Source organism: Choloepus didactylus, chromosome 13, assembly GCF_015220235.1.
Source record: "Choloepus didactylus isolate mChoDid1 chromosome 13, mChoDid1.pri, whole genome shotgun sequence".
Lineage (NCBI taxonomy): Eukaryota > Metazoa > Chordata > Mammalia > Pilosa > Megalonychidae > Choloepus > Choloepus didactylus.
Genome location: NC_051319.1, coordinates 24888997 through 24910036, shown reverse-complemented (window position 1 = coordinate 24910036; position 21040 = coordinate 24888997). Strand labels below are relative to the sequence as shown.

The window sequence follows — 21040 nt, the reverse complement described above, 5'->3', positions numbered from 1 at the left end:
AATGAGGAGAAACACAGCCTAACTATACATGGATTTACTTCTCTTAATTTGATCTTCATTCATTAAATACCTCAAACTAAAATCAAACTCACTGAATTTCTACATCCAAGGCAATAGGCTTAAAAAAATTATAGAAAAATGAATAGCATTATCATTGCCCTAAAGGAATTAACCTCTTACTGGAGAGGCTTACACAGTAAATTAATAGACAATGTAATGGAATGTGGAATTAGCAAAGTGCTATGGAAACAGAGAAGGAAACACTTTAGCCTAAGAGAAATTTTAGGGATTGTATCATGTCCCTCACAAAAGGCATATTCAGGGCCCTAGACGCCTGGTCCTGTGCATATGTACTAATTTATAAATAGGACCTTTTAATATATAATTAGATAAGGTATGCCCAAACTGAATGAGGGTGGGCCTTAATCCAATAAGGCCGAAGTCCTTATAGGCAAAGGAAATTGGAAACAGGAGAAGCCACAGGTGAAGCTGAAAGCTGAAAGTCAGCACAACCCAGGAGACAAAGGAGAAGATGCCACCATGTGACTGGAAAGCCAAGGAACCCCAAAGACTGTCAGCCAACCAGAAGATACCAACCTCAAGAGAGTAAGCCTTCTAGCCTCTGAAACCATGAACCAATAAATTCCTGTTGTTGAGTTAACCCACTGAATGGTATCTGTTTTAGCAGGTGAGGTACTAAAACAATAACACAGACAAGTATAAAACCTCTGAGAAAAAGGGGTGACATCTGAATTGAGCTGATAAAGATGAATCAAATTTTACTAAGCAGTCTACGAGGGCAGGAATATGCAGGAACAGAGGAAAAATAAAGATACAGAAACATTCATTCATTCAACAATTACCAATATTGCCTTCTAATGCCAACCACTATTCTAGGCAACAGGGACACATCAGTGAATCAGAGACAAAAATCCTTTCTCTCACAGAGCTTACATTCTAGAGTTAGGATATAAGACTACAAGTGTGCTTGGGGAACAGCAATTAGAATTTCAGAGTGATACTCCTTAAATCCAACACCAATTAAATGTCTGAAACTTCTTCACAATTTGTACAATCTCCAAATGACTTCTACAAGGAATATACTATCTTCCAACGGACCCATTATGAAAAATGATGTTAAATATCAGAGTGAAAATCTTTATAACTCTAAACTGGTCAACAGTTCTAGAAATAAATGCAGTTCTTTTAAGAGATAACCTTCCCCATATGTGAAAACCGTTATGTCTCCAGAGTATTCTCTTTTAGATAACAAATATCTCTAGTCTTTTAACAATCTACATTCATTTTTAGCAGCCATATCAACTTCCTTTACTCATACTGAGTTAATATGCTATTCTTTTTTTTCTTTCTTTTTTTTTCTTTCTTTCTTTCTTTGTACTGATATTAGGTCACGTCTCCTTATCCTAGATTGGGTGGTTATTATTTTCTTTTGCGCTTATCAGGTACATTTCACTTATCTTTATTAAAGTTTATCTTGTTAAATTTGCCTTAGAATTTCAAGAACTCAAGAAAAGTGTAACTATACTGTCAATCCTTCAAATAATCAAGATGATAGTGGGAGTAAGGGGAGCAGGGAGCAGAGAGAATAAAATTCAACAAAAGTTTCAACAAAGAAATTTTGTTGGAAAACCAGCTCCAGTTTGAACAGATCTTGCCTATATGCAATAAATCTCTCTCCTACAATGTAATACAGAATACTAATCTAAGAATTAGGAGTTCTAATCTCAGTTCTTCCGCTAAGTAACTATGACCAATGATTTCTCACTTTTCCTCCTCTCACTTTTCCTCAGTATGTTTTACTTCCATATATCAAGATATGGAAATAGGCAGACAAGGGAATTCGTAGCAAAGGAAATATTCTTCACTGCCTTCTTCCTGGAGCAATAATCAGAGTACAGGTTTTAGCATATTACCAGGTTTGTGGCATAATTTCAAAACAGTAGTTCTGAGGGTTGTAAAAGCTAACAGAACACCATTCCATCACACAAAACAAATCCATTAGAAAGGGAAAGGCGAATTCCAAAATTATAATATAATGTTTGATACATTTCAGTGATACTGAATATTGTCTCTGAAATGCAAATGCTGCGTGAATGCTGACCAGCTATCTAAAAATGCACAAATATGACTGATAATTTATCCTGTGTGATAAGACAACTGATAATATATTATGTGATGGCAACCAAAAATAAGGGGAATATTCATTATGTAGAATCACATGATAATATGCACAAAACATAACAGAATTTCCCAAGTATTACTAGAAAAGTAGGCATATGTTTGGGAGATGAGGAATTTGAAAGCAAATGTGTGACCATTTGAGAGACTATGGTTAGTGTGACATAATGGTTATCTGAACTTCATTTAGAGGAAGGCTAAGAAGGCAATAAAGTATGCAAATAAGCATAAACATTAATACATTTTTAATTCACAGAAGCTCATGAAAGTTTTCTGAAAATTGGTAATAATATAATATCCTAACCTGGTGATTTTCTTTACAAATAAACAGCATTTACTAACAGCAAATAATACATTTTAATGAAAAACTCCTTACACTTTTGAATTAAGCCCTTTCATAAAAGAAATCTACTCATAGCTAACTTCCCCAATTGCATGCAAATTCCAAAATTTTACAAAGTATCTAGAATCCTGGAATTGAGAATAAAAGAACAAGACTTACCACCTCTTCTACTAGATCTTCAACAATTAGGCCTTGTTCATCTGTTCTTAGATTTGTGACCCACATCCATCCATCTTCTAATTCATTATGGACAATGAACATATCTCCTTTTAAGAAACTGAATATAGCAAGTATGAGGTTATTAAAATTAAATAAGAACTGTAAATAGAGAAATTTAAGTAATAATATGCTACTCACAGAGAGAATATGATTTTGGAAAATGCAAGGGATTAGAGTCAAATACCTTAGATTTTTGTACTGTTTTTGGCATTATCTAGACGTAAAAGCTTGAAGATACTTAAAAAGCTCAATCTTAATTTCCTCATCTTTAAAATGGATTCAGTGATGATATCTATACTGTCTACATCACTGTAGATTATTGTTAAATTCAAATTGGAACTTTTGTAAAGATAACTAATTATACATGTATTACAGGCTTTGTGGTATAATTCCAAGAACACTGAATTTAAGAACAGAACGGATTTATGTTCCAATGTTACTACTCCTTCAGATGTAGATTAGATATAAAATCATAGACACAAAATAAATATAATTAACTCAGTATACATACAAGAATATAGAAAGTTACTTCATAAAAAGTTTGTTTTAGATAACCACAATTAGCTTTACCAATGTAGATGCTTATGTGAATTAACAGTTGTCTTATAAAAACATCAGGGCTATTTAATTCACTCAAGACATCCATGATCCAACCACATATCACTCTTTCATTGAAAGTGATATATTAAGAAAATGCCTGCATATCATTTCTATCATCAACTTCTGAGTAGAGGGAAGAACACACGACCTAGTTTCCTTTCATTAGCAACTAGATATACTTTCAACCTCCACATAATCATGAGGGCAGTAAATTGTTGACATATGCCATGAACATAAAACTATCAGTAATTCCTTCAATTTTTCCTTTCTGACTTGAAAGGATTCCTCTGGACATTTAAAGTATCAAGAGTGTTTGGACATTACCATAGATCCTAGATCTATATCCCTGTCATATACTTTCCATCAATTTTCCTTCGTCTTATTCACAAACACAAGTTCTATTAAGTAAGCCCATTTTCATCCCTTTGAAAACATTATCTGCTTTTCTTTAGACATTCTCAATCTTCACTGTTTCTTGGACAAGTCCCAGAAACCAAATTTGTTTACAACACTTTAGATGTACTCTGGATTTGAATGAGCATGGAATAATGCATTCTATCTCGATAGTACAAATATTCTTAATGGGGATCAATATTTCACTAGCTTCTGAATGGCAACAGATATTACTTAACCAAATAAATTATTCCTTTCTAGAACTACCTAAATAAGTATACTAAGAAAAATAATTATGAGTGTGTAAAAAGGAAGTGCATATGGACAAGAACTAAATGAAAAATGAAAAATGACAAGTTTCATTTGTGGGTTAAAAGTAGTCATAGTTTTTTTTGCTTGTTTGTTTTATTTCGAGTTCTGTTACTATTAGTATACTACTAAGTATTTACAGTGCAGAAAACCAAAATATTAAAAAATAAAAAGTACTAGCTCAAATGACATAACTGTAAGATTCAGTCTACATTATCTTTCATTTTTCACCAAGAGTTAAAATACTTTATTAAATCTCATTAGTCTTCAGATGTTTCACTTGAAAAAAAAACCTCAAAAGTATACAGAAGTTCAAAAGTAAATACTCATAACTTCCTATGAATGTATATCATCAAAATTAAAATTTATATATTCTAATTCTTGTTTAAATTCCCACCTTCCTAGATCACTGGTTCTTCTATGTTTTGGTCTCTGAGGACCCTTTTACACTCTTAAAACTTACTGATATCCCAAAAGGCTTGTATTTGTATGCCGTATATCTACTGATATTTACCATAATAGAAACTAAGACATAGTTTTAGAACATTATTAATTCCTTTAAAATAACAATATGCCCCCATTACAATGTAAAATTCAAAATATGAAAATAATTATATTTTTTAAAAATTTAGTACCAAGAATATCATTGTTTTACATTTTTGTACATCTCTTCATGTCTGGCTTAACAGAAAACAGCTAATTTCTCTTATCTGTTTCTGCATTCAATCTGTTGCTATATCTTTTTTCCTTGAAGTATATGAAGAAAATCTGGTTTCAGATAAATACAAAGTTGCAAAAGACATGAGCATTTTAATAGCCTTTCAGATAATTACAGACATTCTTTGATATTGTATCAAAGACTCAACAAATGGCACTTTCTTGAAGGTTAACTGTAATGTGGAAATTAAAACAATTTATCAATGAACTTTCTATACGCATTCCATTAACATCCATTTGCCTATCTTGCACTTCTGATAGGTCATTTACCTGTGCATAACTTTGTACTACACGCATTGGTCATTTAGGAAATACTGATTCACTGGACTATGCATATCTCCCAAGTGTTTATTTTATTATACACTATCAACGTACATTTCATTATACAATACAAAAACTTCACATTCAAGTACATATCACCACTGATCTCATCAGAAAAGTTGTTAAGTATTTGGAAAGCTGTCAAAATCTTGATGGCAGATACAGGGGTTTCCAAACTTCTGACATTTGCTTGAAAGCTCAAATTTTGTCACTGGCAACAAATACTGTCAGTTATTTTCCTTGAAGTGACAATCACACTTTGACCGTTTTCAAGAGAATGTCTGTCAAATACTCAAGTCTAAATAACCATAATTTGTCTATCAGTTGTTCTCTCAAGTAAAAATGGTATGTATAAAAGCTCTCAACTCACCGCTTTTCCTCAAAACATACTATAGTATACAGCTGGACTGCTTTATGTATTATATGTATACTTCCCATTTTGTCACACAAATTATTAAAATGGTTTAGACAAAGTTTGAGATTTAATAAAATAAATATTTTTTACTGTGCCATCGAAAACATTCTTAAGTGAAACTGGCTGTTTTTATTTACTTATTTTTAAACTGCAAGTGTGTGGCAGTAAAGAATGCTGTACAATTTGGAGCCACCGCCCTGATTTGTGCTAAACTAACAGAAGTTCTACCTCCATTGCTTTTGCACCATCAATATAAATGTCACAGTGAAAAAGGAAAATGATGTCTTAGCATTAGTATGAAAATAGTGTTAATTTCATAGACCCACTGAAAGTTTCAAATATCCTCAGGTTATAAGGAGCACACTTTGGGAACTGTTGTCCTAGTTGATTCTGAAAGAATTTACAAATTACCTAAATTCCTGTATTTGTGGTTCATTGCCATTCTCCTTTATTATACACATTACCTCCCTCCCCTTTCTTTTACTGGTTTTTACAGCTTAGATAGCAAATAAAGATGTGCCAACAAAAATTAAATGAGAAGTCACTATTTTGAGAACAACCATATAAAAAGGGAATTCCTACTTTGAGATCTCAGATATCCCGATCTTTGTTTTCTTTACTGCCATATTCCCATATTCTTTTAGCATCACAAAGTAAGTTTCACTATATTTTAAATGCTGCTGTTAAATTCAATGAGAAATTGTATACTCAAACTCAGTCATTATTCAAAAGTAGACTTAATTTACTGGCAGGAAACAAAGTTACTGGAAAGTTTAGGTTACAAAAAGACAATGATAATTTGATAGTAATAATAAAAAAAGATAATGTTCTATAATTCTTTTAATGTTAAAATTTGTTCAGGCATTATGTAAAACAGAGCCTAATGATCATTTATTTGAGTGCCATTCACAGCTGGGGCATAAATGCAATATGGTAATAACAACTAGCATAGACTGTACATTATAAGAGAACTATCTTCATCCTGTCAGAGACATTCTTTAAAAAGTTAAGTTACTTCTCCTGTCATCTCACCTATGGCCACTCTGATCCAAACCCACAGTGGGAACAATTAGCCAATACAGAGATAAAGGAACAAAGGAACCAACATTAAAGGCACTTTTACCTTGCTGCATGCTATTTCCCCAAATTCCAAAACCTTCTAAGCACAACAAGAGCAATAATCTTCAAACTCTAGCTCTTTCAAATGTCTATTTCAAATACCTATAAATGAGAATATATTATAAAATACCTTATTTCATCAGTGTCTGGTACTTTCGTGTAAGGTAGAATGGCTCGCACACGCCGTCTATCTTCTACTGGCTAGAAACCATAAATACATGATTTCAAAAAGATAACTTTTTTTGTCTCAAAGTTAAAAGAGGTATGATCACACAAAGTTAAAGCCAGTAAGAATCCACATTATAAATGCCATAGGATCATCCAAATTATTTTTTATGAGACACTAACTTTAAATATTTAAATGCCCAGAGCCTAGAAATGTTTTTGTTGTTTTTAACAGAATTTTTTTAACAGCATAACTAACATTTTTACCAAGTAATATGAGTGACCATTCAATTTTAAGTAAACTATTTAACTGAACATATAAATTAACCCTTCTGTGATGATGTAGAAAGTATTTCAGAATCTTTTAGCAACTTCTGGACAGCACTGTGAAATCAGTAATTTCTCCTCACTCACTGAAACCTATTTGTTAGCTATCACCATATAGTATTAGAAAATAATCTGGTTACAAAATCACAGAAAAATTACTTCTTTTTTCTTTTTTAACAGAAATCATCAGTTTTTTTTCTAACCAGTATTACAGACAGAATTAAAATTTAATACAACAAATACTTCTTGAATTATAAAAAATACCACAAGAAAAAGCTAAACCCATTATTAAAGTGAAATAATAAAGTTTTGAAAGATATTTCATTCAAGTTATACTTGCCTCTGGGGGTGCAACTGGATAAAGTAATTTTTCTCCTTTAAGCAAACAAGAAACATGACTGTAATAACCTATTAGGTCTGACAGTGAAGAAAAACGTCTTCCACCAATGTAGTAATCGCCACACATAGCAATAATCCTATTTGTACAGGAAAAAAAAAATACAGTATAGTAAAAATCATTACAGGCAACTTTGAATACCAAGTTTCATAAAAAATATTATTAATCCATAGTTTTCATACTTTATCCTTAACTGTATCCCTGTACTAAGACGCCACTTATTATCGTCCCCTTATGCAAATTACTTGGGGGTTATTTCTTTTAAAAATATATATGCAAGCATTTGATATGACATATATATCAGACTTACAAGCCTCAATTACATATCTGCAATATTTGAAAGTTCATCATCAACTTTCCCTTACTTTCCAGTTTTAAGACTAAATTACCAATTTTAACACATTTTCAGGCTAAGAGTAACCCACAAATCTCCTGAAATAGTTACACAAAATATAATAATAATTTCATATACTATGTGTTCAAATCTAAAAATCCAGAGTACACATTTTATCAGTTAACATTTAGGCACTAGATAATATTTATTTTCTCAATATTTCCCATAAAAATAAAACAGAATATTGATGGCTATGGTAACACAGCATTGTCAATGTAATTAACAGTAGTGAATTATATATTTGAATGTGGTTAAAAAAGGAAATATTAGGATATATATATATATATATATATATATATATATATATATATAGCTAAAATAAAAATTAAAAAAAAAAAAACTATGGAACTACACAACACAAACAGTGACCCTTAAGTTAAACCATGGACTATAATCAGTAGTGAGTTATAAAAATGTGCTCTCACCAATTGTAACAAATGTACCACACCAATGCAAACTGTTAACAAGAGTGCTATATGGGAACCCTGTATTTTATGTATGATTTTTCTGGAACCCACAACTTCTCTAATGAAAAAAAATCTGAATACAATAATACAGGTAAATACATTTATACATATAGACTTTGATATCTGTACTTGCATACTACATGCCTGCTTAATTGAAATGAATGCAAAGAGTTTCACAGCAATGAAGCTAAAATGAATTAAAGGGCACACTGGACTATAATCTAAAAGTAATAAACATATTTGGGCATTAGCACAATAATGCCATAAATAATACCGTTTTAAAACTAAAATGTAAGTATTCAACTTCTACTCTAAATTACTGATTAAATTGTTTAATTGAAAGCAAATTTCTTTCTCCATTATTTAAGTGCTACTGTTTCATTCTCCTTTATGAAGGCAGGTATATTACACCAAATAGTTGTATTATGTAATCTCATAATAGGAATAAAAACTTACCTAAAATGGTTCACAACATTTGTCTGGCTAAGAAATGAAAGTACAAAGGACCCTGGCCTCCGATCACTCTCTCTTATAAGGTAACTGCCAGGCTTCCCTGCCTGCCTGAGGCGTTCTTCTGCTATAGCTCTATCAAGTTTTCCATGATACCACCTAGAGGAAGAAAGTTAAGATATTAGAATAACAATAGCAACCATAAAGCTATTGTAGGTAGTTGAAAAACATACTATTAGAGATTTTAAACACCTAAATGTAACTTAAACATTAGTTACATTTTACCCTAAACTAGGCATTCCGATTTTAGCGAAATTGTTTTTAACTTCTTCTCAGTCTCTCAAAAAAATCACTGACTGAGGTTCTTAATTTGTTCTATAAATTCAGATACGAACTTCTTCCAATTCCACCCATCTCCCTACCCACCAGATTGTTTATCTGGTCATGATACAAGCACCTATTACAATCAAATCCTTCTTCAGAAAAATGAGACCAAGGTCCCAAATTTATTTAACATACACGTGGGGAATAAATGGCACTTTTGACTCTTTACCTTCTGCTCCCAATGTAACTATATTCTACCTATCAAACTGCCAAATGATCAGCTTAATGACTTGGCTGTAACTCTAGCAACATCCATGCTAAGAAACTGTCTATACAAGCTCATGGATTGATATAAAGAGAAGCATACTTAGAAAGAGACTGGAATTGTCACATAGGCATGGTAACAAATACATAATGTAACTGTTATGAAACATTTTTACATTTCTAACATTTTAGACATTCAGATACTTGTATTTTACCTGAAAAATTCAGAAGAAAAGAATACACATTGAGTACTTAAATATATTTAGTATCTAGCTATAAACCAATAAATAAAGCTATTATACCACTATTTTTATAAACTTTTTGTAAAAAAAAAAAAAAAAAACAAAATTTACTATTCTTTATTTAAATACACATACACAACTTCTCCCAATAATTTTTTTACAGTTTTCTTCTAAAAATGGATTTATTTAGAAACCTGTACATGAGACTGAACATAAAATAATGAAAAACTTAACCATGGGACTTCACCATATCCTTACAGGAAAAACATAATTGTAAACTTTAGTATTAGAGGAAGAAGAGAAAGAGCAATCAGCATTGCATTCCTCTCAGATCCTAGTCTCCGTTCAACCATTATGTTTAAGACTATAGGCAAGTAAATTTAAATTTAAAGGGGTCAGTATTTCTCATCTAAAAGGAAAAGTTTAGCCAAATGATCACTAAAGGTCCTTGAAGGGCTAAAATTTAATATACCTTATAAGGATAAAATTTTGAAATTCTAGGTTAGAAGTGTATTAGTTGTAAAAAACTATGATACTCCCTTCGAATATGAAACTAGTATGTTCTTTATTCCTAAAGCATTGATGCAATCCCATAAAGCAGATTTACATATCCAACAAAGAAGAAATTATGAACAATTTTAAGCCAAGTTCCTATTTTGTGGACTTAACATTTGTTAAATATGAGCTATGTTTTACGTAAAATGTCAAGATTTAAAGATTTTATTTAATCACCTTTATCTTTGGATTCACAATGAGGATTAAAGTAGGGTAAAAAAGATGACATTGCATTACACAGTAACTGACTAATAACTGACTGAAGACCTTTACTGACATATAAAAGGTAGATTTAGATGAGTTTTTTGGTTTTCATATCTAAGTACTTTCTGCAAGATTTTTAGCAATTAAAACAATCATTCAGCTCAAGACATAGACTTTAACCTAAATAACCAACTTTGTTTCCTGAATTTTATAATTCTTTCATGCCAAAATCTCATAAGCTTTGAGCAAATAAAGCAAAACATATCAATTCTTGATTACAGCTACAAAATGCAATTAAGTTATCCAACACTCAGCTAATGAGCATATAATATATATAGTTGATTCTAATTCATAAAAAGTGTTAAAACATCTACGTGTCAAAAGTCTTCTAACTATTCTTGGGGGCGGGGGGGGGGGGGATGAATGCCCTTAATCTAAACCTGGAATTTCTTGAATTATTTTTTTTTTTAATCATCATTTTATTGAGATATATTCACATACCACGCAGTCATACAAAACAAATTGTACTTTCGATTGTTTACAGTACCATTACATAGTTGTACATTCATCACCTAAATCAATCCCTGACACCTTCATTAGCACACACACAAAAATAACAAGAATAATAATTAGAGTGAAAAACAGCAATTGAAGTAAAAAAGAACACTGGGTACCTTTGTCTGTTTGTTTGCTTCCCCTACTTTTCTACACATCCATCCATAAACTAGACAAAGTGGAGTTTGGTCCTTATGGCATTCCCAATCCCACTGTCACCCCTCATAAGCTACATTTTTATACAACTGTCTTCGAGATTCATGGGTTCTGGGTTGTAGTTTAATAGTTTCAGGTATCCACCACCAGCTACCCCAATTCTTTAGAACTTAAAAAAGGTTGTCTAAAGTGTGCATAAGAGTGCCCACCAGAGTGATCTCTCGGCTCGTTTTGGAATCTCTCTGCCACTGAAGCTTATTTCATTTCCTTTCACATCCCCCTTTTGGTCAAGAAGATGTTCTCCATCCCACGATGCCGGGTCTACATTCCTCCCCGGGAGTCATATTCCACGTTGCCAGGGAGATTCACTTCCCTGGGTGTCTGATCCCACGTAGGGGGGAGGGCAGTGATTTCACCTTTCAAGTTGGCTTAGCCAGAGAGAGAGGGCCACATCTGAGCAACAAAGAGGCATTCAGGAGGAGACTCTTAGGCACAAAAACAGGGAGGCCTAGCCTCTCCTTTGCAGCAACCGTCTTCCCAAGGGTAAAACTTATGGTAGAGGGCTCAACCCATCAAACCACCAGTCCCCTATGTCTGTGGTCATGTTAGCAACCATGAAGGTGGGGTAGGCAAATACCCCTGCATTCTCCACAGGCTCCTCAAGGGGGCACTACATCTTTTTTTTTTTTTTCCTTGTTTGTCTTTTTTCTTTTCTTTTTTTTTTTTTTAACTTTCCCTTCTTTTTTAAATCAACTGTATGAAAAAAAAAGTTAAAAAGAAAACAAACATACAATAAAAGAACATTTCAAAGAGACCATAACAAGGGAGTAAGAAAAAGACAACTAACCTAAGATAACTGCTTAACTTCCAACATGTTCCTACTTTACCCCAAGAAAGTTACATAATATAGCAACATTTCAGTGAACTTGTTCCTACTACATCCATCAGAAATTAACAGACCATAGTCATTTCTGGGCATCCCCAGAACGTTAAATAGCTTATCTGTTCTTCTTGGATTATTGTTCCCCCTTCCTTAATTGCTCTCTACTGCTAGTTCCCCTACATTCTACATTATAAACCATTTGTTTTTACATTTTTCAAAGTTCACATTAGTGGTAGCATATAATATTTCTCTTTTTGTGCCTGGCTTATTTCGCTCAGCATTATGTCTTCAAGGTTCATCCATGTTGTCATATGTTTCACCAGATCGTTCCTTCTTACTGCCGCGTAGTATTCCATCGTGTGTATATACCACATTTTATTTATCCACTCATCTGTTGAAGGACATTTGGGTTGTTTCCATCTCTTGGCAATTGTGAATAATGCTGCTATGAACATTGGCGTGCAGATATCTGTTCGTGTCACTGCTTTCCGATCTTCCGGGTATATACCGAGAAGTGCAATCGCTGGATCGAATGGTAGCTCTATATCTAGTTTTCTAAGGAACTGCCAGACTGACTTCCAGAGTGGCTGAACCATTATACAGTCCCACCAACAATGAATAAGAGTTCCAATTTCTCCACATCCCCTCCAGCATTTGTAGTTTCCTGTTTGTTTAATGGCAGCCATTCTAACCGGTGTTAGATGGTATCTCATTGTGGTCTTAATTTGCATCTCTCTAATAGCTAGTGAAGCTGAACATTTTTTCATGTGTTTCTTGGCCATTTGTATTTCCTCTTCAGAGAACTGTCTTTTCATATCTTTTGCCCATTTTATAATTGGGCTGTCTGTACTATTGTCATTGAGTTGTAGGATTTCTTTGTATATGCAAGATATCAGTCTTTTGTCAGATACATGGTTTCCAAAAATTTTTTCCCATTGAGTTGGCTGCCTCTTTACCTTTTTGAGAAATTCCTTTGAGGTGCAGAAACTTCTAAGCTTGAGGAGTTCCCATTTATCTATTTTCTCTTTTGTTGCTTGTGCTTTGGGTGTAAAGTCTAGGAAGTGGCCTCCTAATACAAGGTCTTGAAGATGTTTTCCTACATTATCTTCTAGGAGTTTTATGGTACTTTCTTTTATATTGAGATCTTTGGTCCATTTTGAGTTAATTTTTGTGTAGGGGGTGAGGTAGGGGTCCTCTTTCATTCTTTTGGATATGGATATCCAACTCTCCCAGCCCCATTTGTTGAAAAGACCATTATGGCTCAGTTCGGTGACTTTGGGGGCCTTATCAAAGATCAGTCGGCCATAGATCTGAGGGTCTATCTCTGAATTCTCAATTCGATTCCATTGATCTATATGTCTATCTTTGTGCCAGTACCATGCTGTTTTGGCAACTGTGGCTTTATAATAAGCTTCAAAGTCAGGGAGTGTAAGTCCTCCCACTTCGTTTTTCTTTTTTAGAGTGTCTTTAGCAATTCGAGGCATCTTCCCTTTCCAAATAAATTTGATAACTAGCTTTTCCAAGTCTGCAAAGTAGGTTGTTGGAATTTTGATTGGGATTGCATTGAATCTGTAGATGAGTTTGGGTAGAATTGACATCTTAATGACATTTAGCCTTCCTATCCATGAACATGGAATATTTTTCCATCTTTAAGGTCCCCTTCTATTTCTTTTAGTAGAGTTATGTAGTTTTCTTTGTATAGGTCTTTTACATCTTTGGTTAAGTTGATTCCTAGGTACTTGATTTTTTTAGTTGCTATTGAAAATGGTATCTTTTTCTTGAGTGTCTCTTCAGTTTGTTCATTTCTAGCATATAGAAACATTACTGACTTATGTGCATTAATCTTCTGTCCTGCTACTTTGCTAAATTTGTTTATTAGCTCTAGTAGCTGTATCATCGATTTCTCGGGGTTTTCCAGATATGAGATCATATCATCTGCAAACAATGACAGTTTTACTTCTTCTTTTCCAATTTGGATGCCTTTTATTTCTTTGTCTTGCCGGATTGCCCTGGCTAGCACTTCCAGCACAATGTTGAATACAGTGGTGACAGCGGGCATCCTTGTCTTGTTCCTGATCTTAGAGGGAAGGCTTTCAGTCTCTCACCATTGAGTACTATGCTGGCTGTGGGTTTTTCATATATGCTCTTTATCATGTTGAGGAAGTTTCCTTCAATTCCTACCTTTTGAAGTGTTTTTATCAAAAAGGGGTGTTGGATTTTGTCAAATGCTTTTTCAGCATCTATTGAGATGATCAATTGATTTTTCCCTTTCGAGTTTTTAATGTGTTGTAATACATTGATTGTTTTTCTTATGTTGAACCATCCTTGCATGCCTGGAATGAACCCCACTTGGTCATGGTGTATGATTTTTTTAATGTGTCTTTGGATTCGATTTGCAAGTATTTTGTTGAGGATTTTTGCATCTATATTCATTAGGGAGATTGGCCGGTAGTTTTCCTTTTTTGTAGCATCTTTGCCTGGTTTTGGTATTAGATTGATGTTAGCTTCATAAAATGAGTTAGGTAGTGTTCCATTTTTTTCAATGTTTTGAAAGAGTTTGAGTAAGATTGGTGTCAGTTCTTTCTGGAAAGTTTGGTAGAATTCCCCTGTGAAGCCATCTGGCCCTGGGCATTTATTTGTGGGAAGATTTTTGATGACTGATTGGATCTCTTTGCTTGTGATGGGTTGGTTGAGGTCTTCTATTTCTTCTCTGGTCAGTCTAGGTTGTTCATATGTTTCCAGGAAATTGTCCATTTCTTCTACATTATCCAGTTTGTTGCCATACAGTTGTTCATAATATCCTCTTATAATTTTTTTAATTTCTTCAGGATCTGCAGTTATGTTACCTTTTTCATTCATTATTTTGTTTATATGGGTCTTCTCTCTTTTTGATTTTGTCAGTCTAGCTAGGGGCTTGTCAATCTTGTTGATCTTCTCAAAGAACCAACTTTTGGTGATATTTATCCTCTCTATTGTTTTTTTTGTTCTCTATGTCATTTATTTCTGCTTTAATCCTTGTTATTTCTTTTCTTGTACTTGGTTTAGGATTGGTTTGCTGTTCATTTTCTAGCTTCTTCAGTTGATCCATTAGTTCTTTGATTTTGGCTCTTTCTTCCTTTTTAATATATGCGTTTAGTGCTATAAATTTCCCCCTTAGCACTGCTTTTGCTGCATCCCATAGGTTTTGGTATGTTGTGTTCTCATTTTCATTCGTCTCTATATATTTAGCAATTTCTCTTGCTATTTCTTCTTTAACCCACTGATTGTTTAGGAGTGTGTTGTTTAACCTCCAGGTATTTGTGAATTTTCTAAGTCTCTGATGGTTATTGACTTCTAATTGTATTCCATTGTGGTCAGAGAATGTGCTTTGAATAATTTCAATCTTTTTAAATTTATTGAGGCTTGTTTTATGTCCCAGCATATGATCTATTCTGGAGAATGTTCCGTGAGCACTAGAAAAGTATGTGTATCCTGGTGATTTGGGATGTAATGTCCTGTAGATGTCTGTTAAATCTAATTCATTTATCAGATTGTTTAGGTTTTCAATTTCCTTATTGGTCTTCTGTCTGGTTGATCTATCTATAGGAGAGAGTGATGTGTTGAAGTCTCCCACAATTATTGTGGAAACATCAATTGCTTCCTTTAGTTTTGCCAATGTTTCTCTCATGTATTTTGTGGCACCTTGATTGGGTGCATAGACATTTACGATTGTTATTTCTTCTTGCTGAATTGCCCCTTTTATTAGTATGTAGTGGCCTTCTTTGTCTCTCAAAACATCCCTGCATTTGAAGTCTATTTTATCTGAGATTAATATTGCTACACCTGCTTTCTTTTGGCTGTAGCTTGCATGAAATATTTTTTTCCATCCTTTCACTTTCAGTTTCTTTGTGTCCCTGTGTCTAAGATGAGTCTCTTGTATGCAACATATTGATGGTTCATTTTTTTTGATCCATTCTGCGAATCTATATCTTTTAATTGGGGAGTTTAATCCATTTACATTCAATGTTAAAACCGTGAAGGCATTTCTTGAATCGGCCATCTTATCCTTTGGATTATGTTTGCCATATTTTTCCCTCTCTCTATTAATATCCTTTATTGTACCCATACCGAATCTCTTTAGTACTGAACCTTTCTCCAGGTCTCTCTGTCCTGTCTTTGTTTCTCTGTCTGTAGGGCTCCCTTTAGTATCTCCAGTAGGGCAGGTCTCTTGTTAGCAAATTCTCTCAGCATTTCTTTGTCTGTGAAAAATTTAAGCTCTCCCTCAAATTTGAAGGAGAGCTTTGCTGGATAAAGTATTCTTGGCTGGAAATTCCTCTCACTCAGAATTTTAAATATATCGTGCCACTGCCTTCTTGCCTCCATGGTGGCTGCTGAGTAGTCACTACTTAGTCTTATGCTGTTTCCTTTGTATGTGGTGAATTGCTTTTCTCTTGCTGCTTTCAGAACTTGCTCCTTCTCTTCTATGTTTGACAGTGTGATCAGTATATGTCTCGGAGTGGGTTTTTTTGGATTTATTCTATTTGGAGTTCGCTGAGCATTTATGATTTGTGTATTTATGTTGTTTAGAAGATTTGGGAAGTTTTCCCCAACAATTTCTTTGAATACTCTTCCTAGACCTTTACCCTTTTCTTCCCCTTCTGGGACACCAATGAGTCTTATATTCGGACGTTTCATATTATCTATCATATCCCTGAGGTCCATTTCGAGTTTTTCAATTTTTTTCCCCATTCTTTCTTTTATGCTTTCATTTTCCATTCTGTCATCTTCCAGGTCACTGATTCGTTGTTCAACTTCCTCTAGTCTTGTACTATGAGTGTCCAGAATCTTTTTAATTTGGTCAACAGTTTCTTTAATTTCCATAAGATCATCCATTTTTTTATTTAGTCTTGCAATGTCTTCTTTATGCTCTTCTAGGGTCTTCTTGATTTCCTTCATATCCCGTACTAGGGTCTCATTGTTCATCTTTAGTTCTTTGAGTAGCTGCTCTAGGTGGTGTGTCTCTTCTGGTCTTTTGATTTGGGTGCTTGGGCTTGGGTTATCCATATCGTCTGGTTTTTTCATATGCTTTATAATTTTCTGTTGTTTTTGGCCTCGTGGCATTTGCTGAACTTGATAGGGTTCTTTTAGGGTTTGTAGACCAGTTGAAGTCCTTATCTCTAATTTATCAGATCTACAGCTTCGTGGAGTACACTTTCTCTAACTAACCAGCAGGTGGCGTCCACGAGCCACCTGTTCTCCACAAGCCAGATCTCCCCTGCTTAGCCTTTTTGGTGAGTGGGGGAGTGAGTCTTGTGGGGCCCAATTGGTGTACCAAGCTTGCGTGTGTAGTTGGTGTTGCCTGCCCTGTATGTGGGGCGTGTTTCTGGGCAGTCGGGGAGGGGGGGGTGGCCCTAACAATCAAATCTCCCTGGTGATCCTAGAGTTTTAAAGCTGCTGCAATAGTCTAATCCTTCAGTTCAGTCCTGCCACAGTTTGTCTCTGCCACTGACCCACAAGTCTTTGGTATTGGCGTATGGCTCCTGAGACTTGCAAGTGGGCCCCTCTTCCAGGCTGTGCACCCCGGGTCCTCTGTTGAGGGATGACTGTGCTATGTCACAGGTGAGTGCCGTCCCCCCAGGGCAGTTCTGGGCTGCTGGGCTGTGTAGGGAGGCTCCCAGTCTGCTCAAATGATGGCTGAATGGGGCTTTGTTAATTCACACTGCTCCACCTTCCCAGCTCTGGGACCTTCAGCTGAGGTTGCAGGGAAGGCTAATGTCCACGCCCAGTTTTGTGGTGTGTGCCTGTTATTTGAAGCACTTCCGTCACACTGGGTTGTCTGGGGCAGCTCTGGGCTATGGGGCTGGCGATGGGCAGGAGTGTTTCCTGTCCACCAGGATGGTGGCTGTGAGCGGACACCCCCCTTTTCTTGGGAAGTTGTGTTGTTTAGTGAATTTTCTCAGCCACTGGAATATTGCCTTTTGTCTCAGAGCTCTCTTAGTTCTGCTCTTGACTTGACGTGCCCAAATTTCAATTCTTTGAAGCTTTCTGTATTGAGCTTCTTAGAGTAATTGTTTTAGAAAAAGCAAAAAGGATTTAAAAAAAAATAAAAAATAAAAAAAAAAACGGCCCTCCTCAGAGATCTAATGGGTTATTGAAATGCTAATAGACAAAGCAACCAGGGCCATTAAGGAAAGGTGCACAGGGCAGAGAGATCAGCTTTGCTTCGGGATTTGCATATGCGCCTCAAGGCCTGATCTCCGCCCTTCCCCTTTCTGTGTTCACCAGAACTCGAAAAATCCTCTGCTTTTATTTTGGAGTTTTTCGTGTTGTTTTTTTTCTATGTCTGTCTCCTCTCTGCTGGGCTGGCTGCTCTCAGAGTCTCTGGTGTCTGGTCTCAGTCTATCTATGGTTGGAGTTTGAATCAGTAGAATGAGTTTCCGATAAGAGCAGCCACTGCAATTCTCCCTTCTCCTTCCCGGAGCTGACAGCCCCTCCTCCCCCGGGACTGAGCCTGGCAGGGAGGGGCGCGGGTCCCCTGGCTGCAAAAACTTACAGATTTCGCTGATCTCAGCAGTTCCACGTTTTCATGAGTGTTGTATGAAGTATGCCCAAAGACAGATTGCTCTGTGGTGTCCAGTCTACGCAGTTCCTGGCTTTTTACCTACTTTCCTGGAGGAGTAACTAAAACATACAGCTCACCAGTCTGCCATCTTGCCCCGCCCTCTTGAATTATTTTTATTTCAAATTATGAAGGAGAGTTACAGTAACAAGAATATTTTAAATGTATCTGTGCAGATATTTTCAAGCTACTTTAAAGCTCTGTACTTCAATTAAACTGTTACAAAATATTATCTTTACCCTTTTAGAAATTTGGAAATCAGAACAAATCACTAGTTATCAACAGATAAAATTAATGTTATTTAAAGTACACGCAGCATCATGATATGCAGCTAAAACCAATATTTTATAAATAAATCACAGTAGAGGCAATGTGATATAATTTGATTTAGACACTTCACAGATTTATAAAAGGTAACTAAATTTCTCTATCTATCAAGCACCAGTCCACTTTCTACTCTAACACAATATCTCTCAACGTTCTCTAACACAATGTCTCTCAACCTTTTCTTAACTCATGATCTTTTATATAAACATAAAAATTTTACCTACGAGGAGATCCAGAGTCCCTAAAGTAGCATTCCTTCATAAATAATCATTGTTTTCTACTTAACCCCAGCAGTCAAGAGAATGTTGTCTAACTTTACTTTCTGACACTTGTAACATTCTTTTTATAGCATATATAAAATAAGCATATATAAAACAATATTGAACACAGCTTTTCAAAATATACCCCCAGTACCACTTCCCAGTGGATATTAATCTAAAATATCCAATTTAACAAAAACGCTTTACCTTATGCCTCTACAAATAGTTACATAATAGCATCAATGCAAGAAAATAAAAGAAAACACATAGTTGATCCACCCCATTATTTCTCTAAGTCTTTACAGTGAACACCTTATCATCTCCCTTTAAAGGCAGTTTTGCTGGTGACTATTTTCAAATTTTTTTTGAAAAAGGCAACAAATGCAACTGGAATCTAGAATACTTCAAAGGAGCCCAGGTATAATTAAGGTGCAATATTGGGAGTATGAGGACATTTGTAGTGTAACATGACATTACTAATGTCTGTGGGCTCAATCAGGTAAGTTAAATTCCATACATCTAACTACATTTATGGCAAATATAACTCACAGACTATACCTGACACATAATAATAATAAGAAAAGTGTTAGCTGAATGAAAGAAGTGTTGAATTATAAAGCATAATGTTGGGAAAGATTTTAGAAGTTATCTAGTTCAACCTCCTTGTCAAGGTAAAAAAAAATCTTGAGTGTCCCACATATGCAAGTTCTGATCTATGAAGACTGCTGTGTAGTCTAAAAAGAATATGAAAGCAATTTAAGCTGATAGAGCTCAAAGATGGATGGCTACAATGACACCTCCTAACACTTCAAAAAAGATCACGCAGAATGATGAGATCAGGACTTACAAGAAGTACGAAGTCTAGGGCGGGCAAAATACTATGGGATGAACATAACTTCAACAACAGAAATCTCAAATTTTATGACACAGAATGTGAGAGAAATTAGTGAATCATCTAAGCCCCAATTATCTTCCTATTTCCCACTATCTTGCCACCTTCCATCTAATTTTGTGTAGAGAACAATAGAAATTAATAATCACTTCTACTTAAGACACTGGTTTTAGAAGGAAACTTCCTTTTCTAAACTCTTTCTTGAACACAACAGATCATACATATTGATTGGGGCTAGAGGTACCAAAGCTTTCATAAAATAGAAATTCTTCCATTTCTCCCGGCAACTCTTGAAGGAAACCCTCAGAGAGTCCCACTGTCTTCTCAACATATATTTTTTAGAAGAATGCTGAAGACAGTATCATTTGAGATACTGTGACTTAAATTTGCCTAATATATTTTAATAACAAAATATCAAATGTTCTATTTTAAAAGTAAACTCTTTCATCCCTCTCTCTATTTTAAGGAGTATGGGGGAAAGAAACAGGAGGAAATTCAAGGAGCAAACACATTATTTTCAGCTAGCTTTGCAATTTTTTGCTGAAAAAATCTTACAAGCAGATATGGAGCAACCTGATTTCATTTTCTTTGACATTATACAAATCAATTTATCTAAATATCATAACATTCCAGATAAAACTATATATTAAATAAGCCAACAAAAATGAAAAAGACAAGTTGAACAAGTTGCAGGAGTAACTTTGATCTCTTATATCTGTGTAAATCCAATCCTCAAAAAACTATCAATTCTTATAGTTTAACAATGATCATGTCATGCTACTGAGTATATGAAGACAAGGCAGGAAAATGACTTGTGGCCAGTTGCTCCAATGCATGGCTACAACCTAGTTGTAAACTACCCTGAAGCAATCCTTTACTTAAAAACGAAGTTTATTTTTTTAAGTTCACAATGCTTTGTTACAACTAAAATATTTCTTAACCTCT

At 34.7% G+C, this 21040-nt stretch overlaps 1 protein-coding gene across 1 annotated transcript in view; it reads right to left on the bottom strand.

The window, feature by feature from the left end:
- The window catches only part of RASA1 (RAS p21 protein activator 1), a 144589-nt gene that overhangs the window by 64772 nt on the left and 58777 nt on the right, over positions 1–21040 (bottom strand). The window contains exons 2-5 of the mRNA XM_037801676.1: positions 8842–8994; positions 7468–7603; positions 6766–6836; positions 2702–2819 (exon numbers count right to left, since the gene is read on the bottom strand). Coding sequence (XP_037657604.1) covers positions 2702–2819; positions 6766–6836; positions 7468–7603; positions 8842–8994 — 478 coding nt within the window. The remainder of the gene's footprint in view (positions 1–2701; positions 2820–6765; positions 6837–7467; positions 7604–8841; positions 8995–21040) is intronic.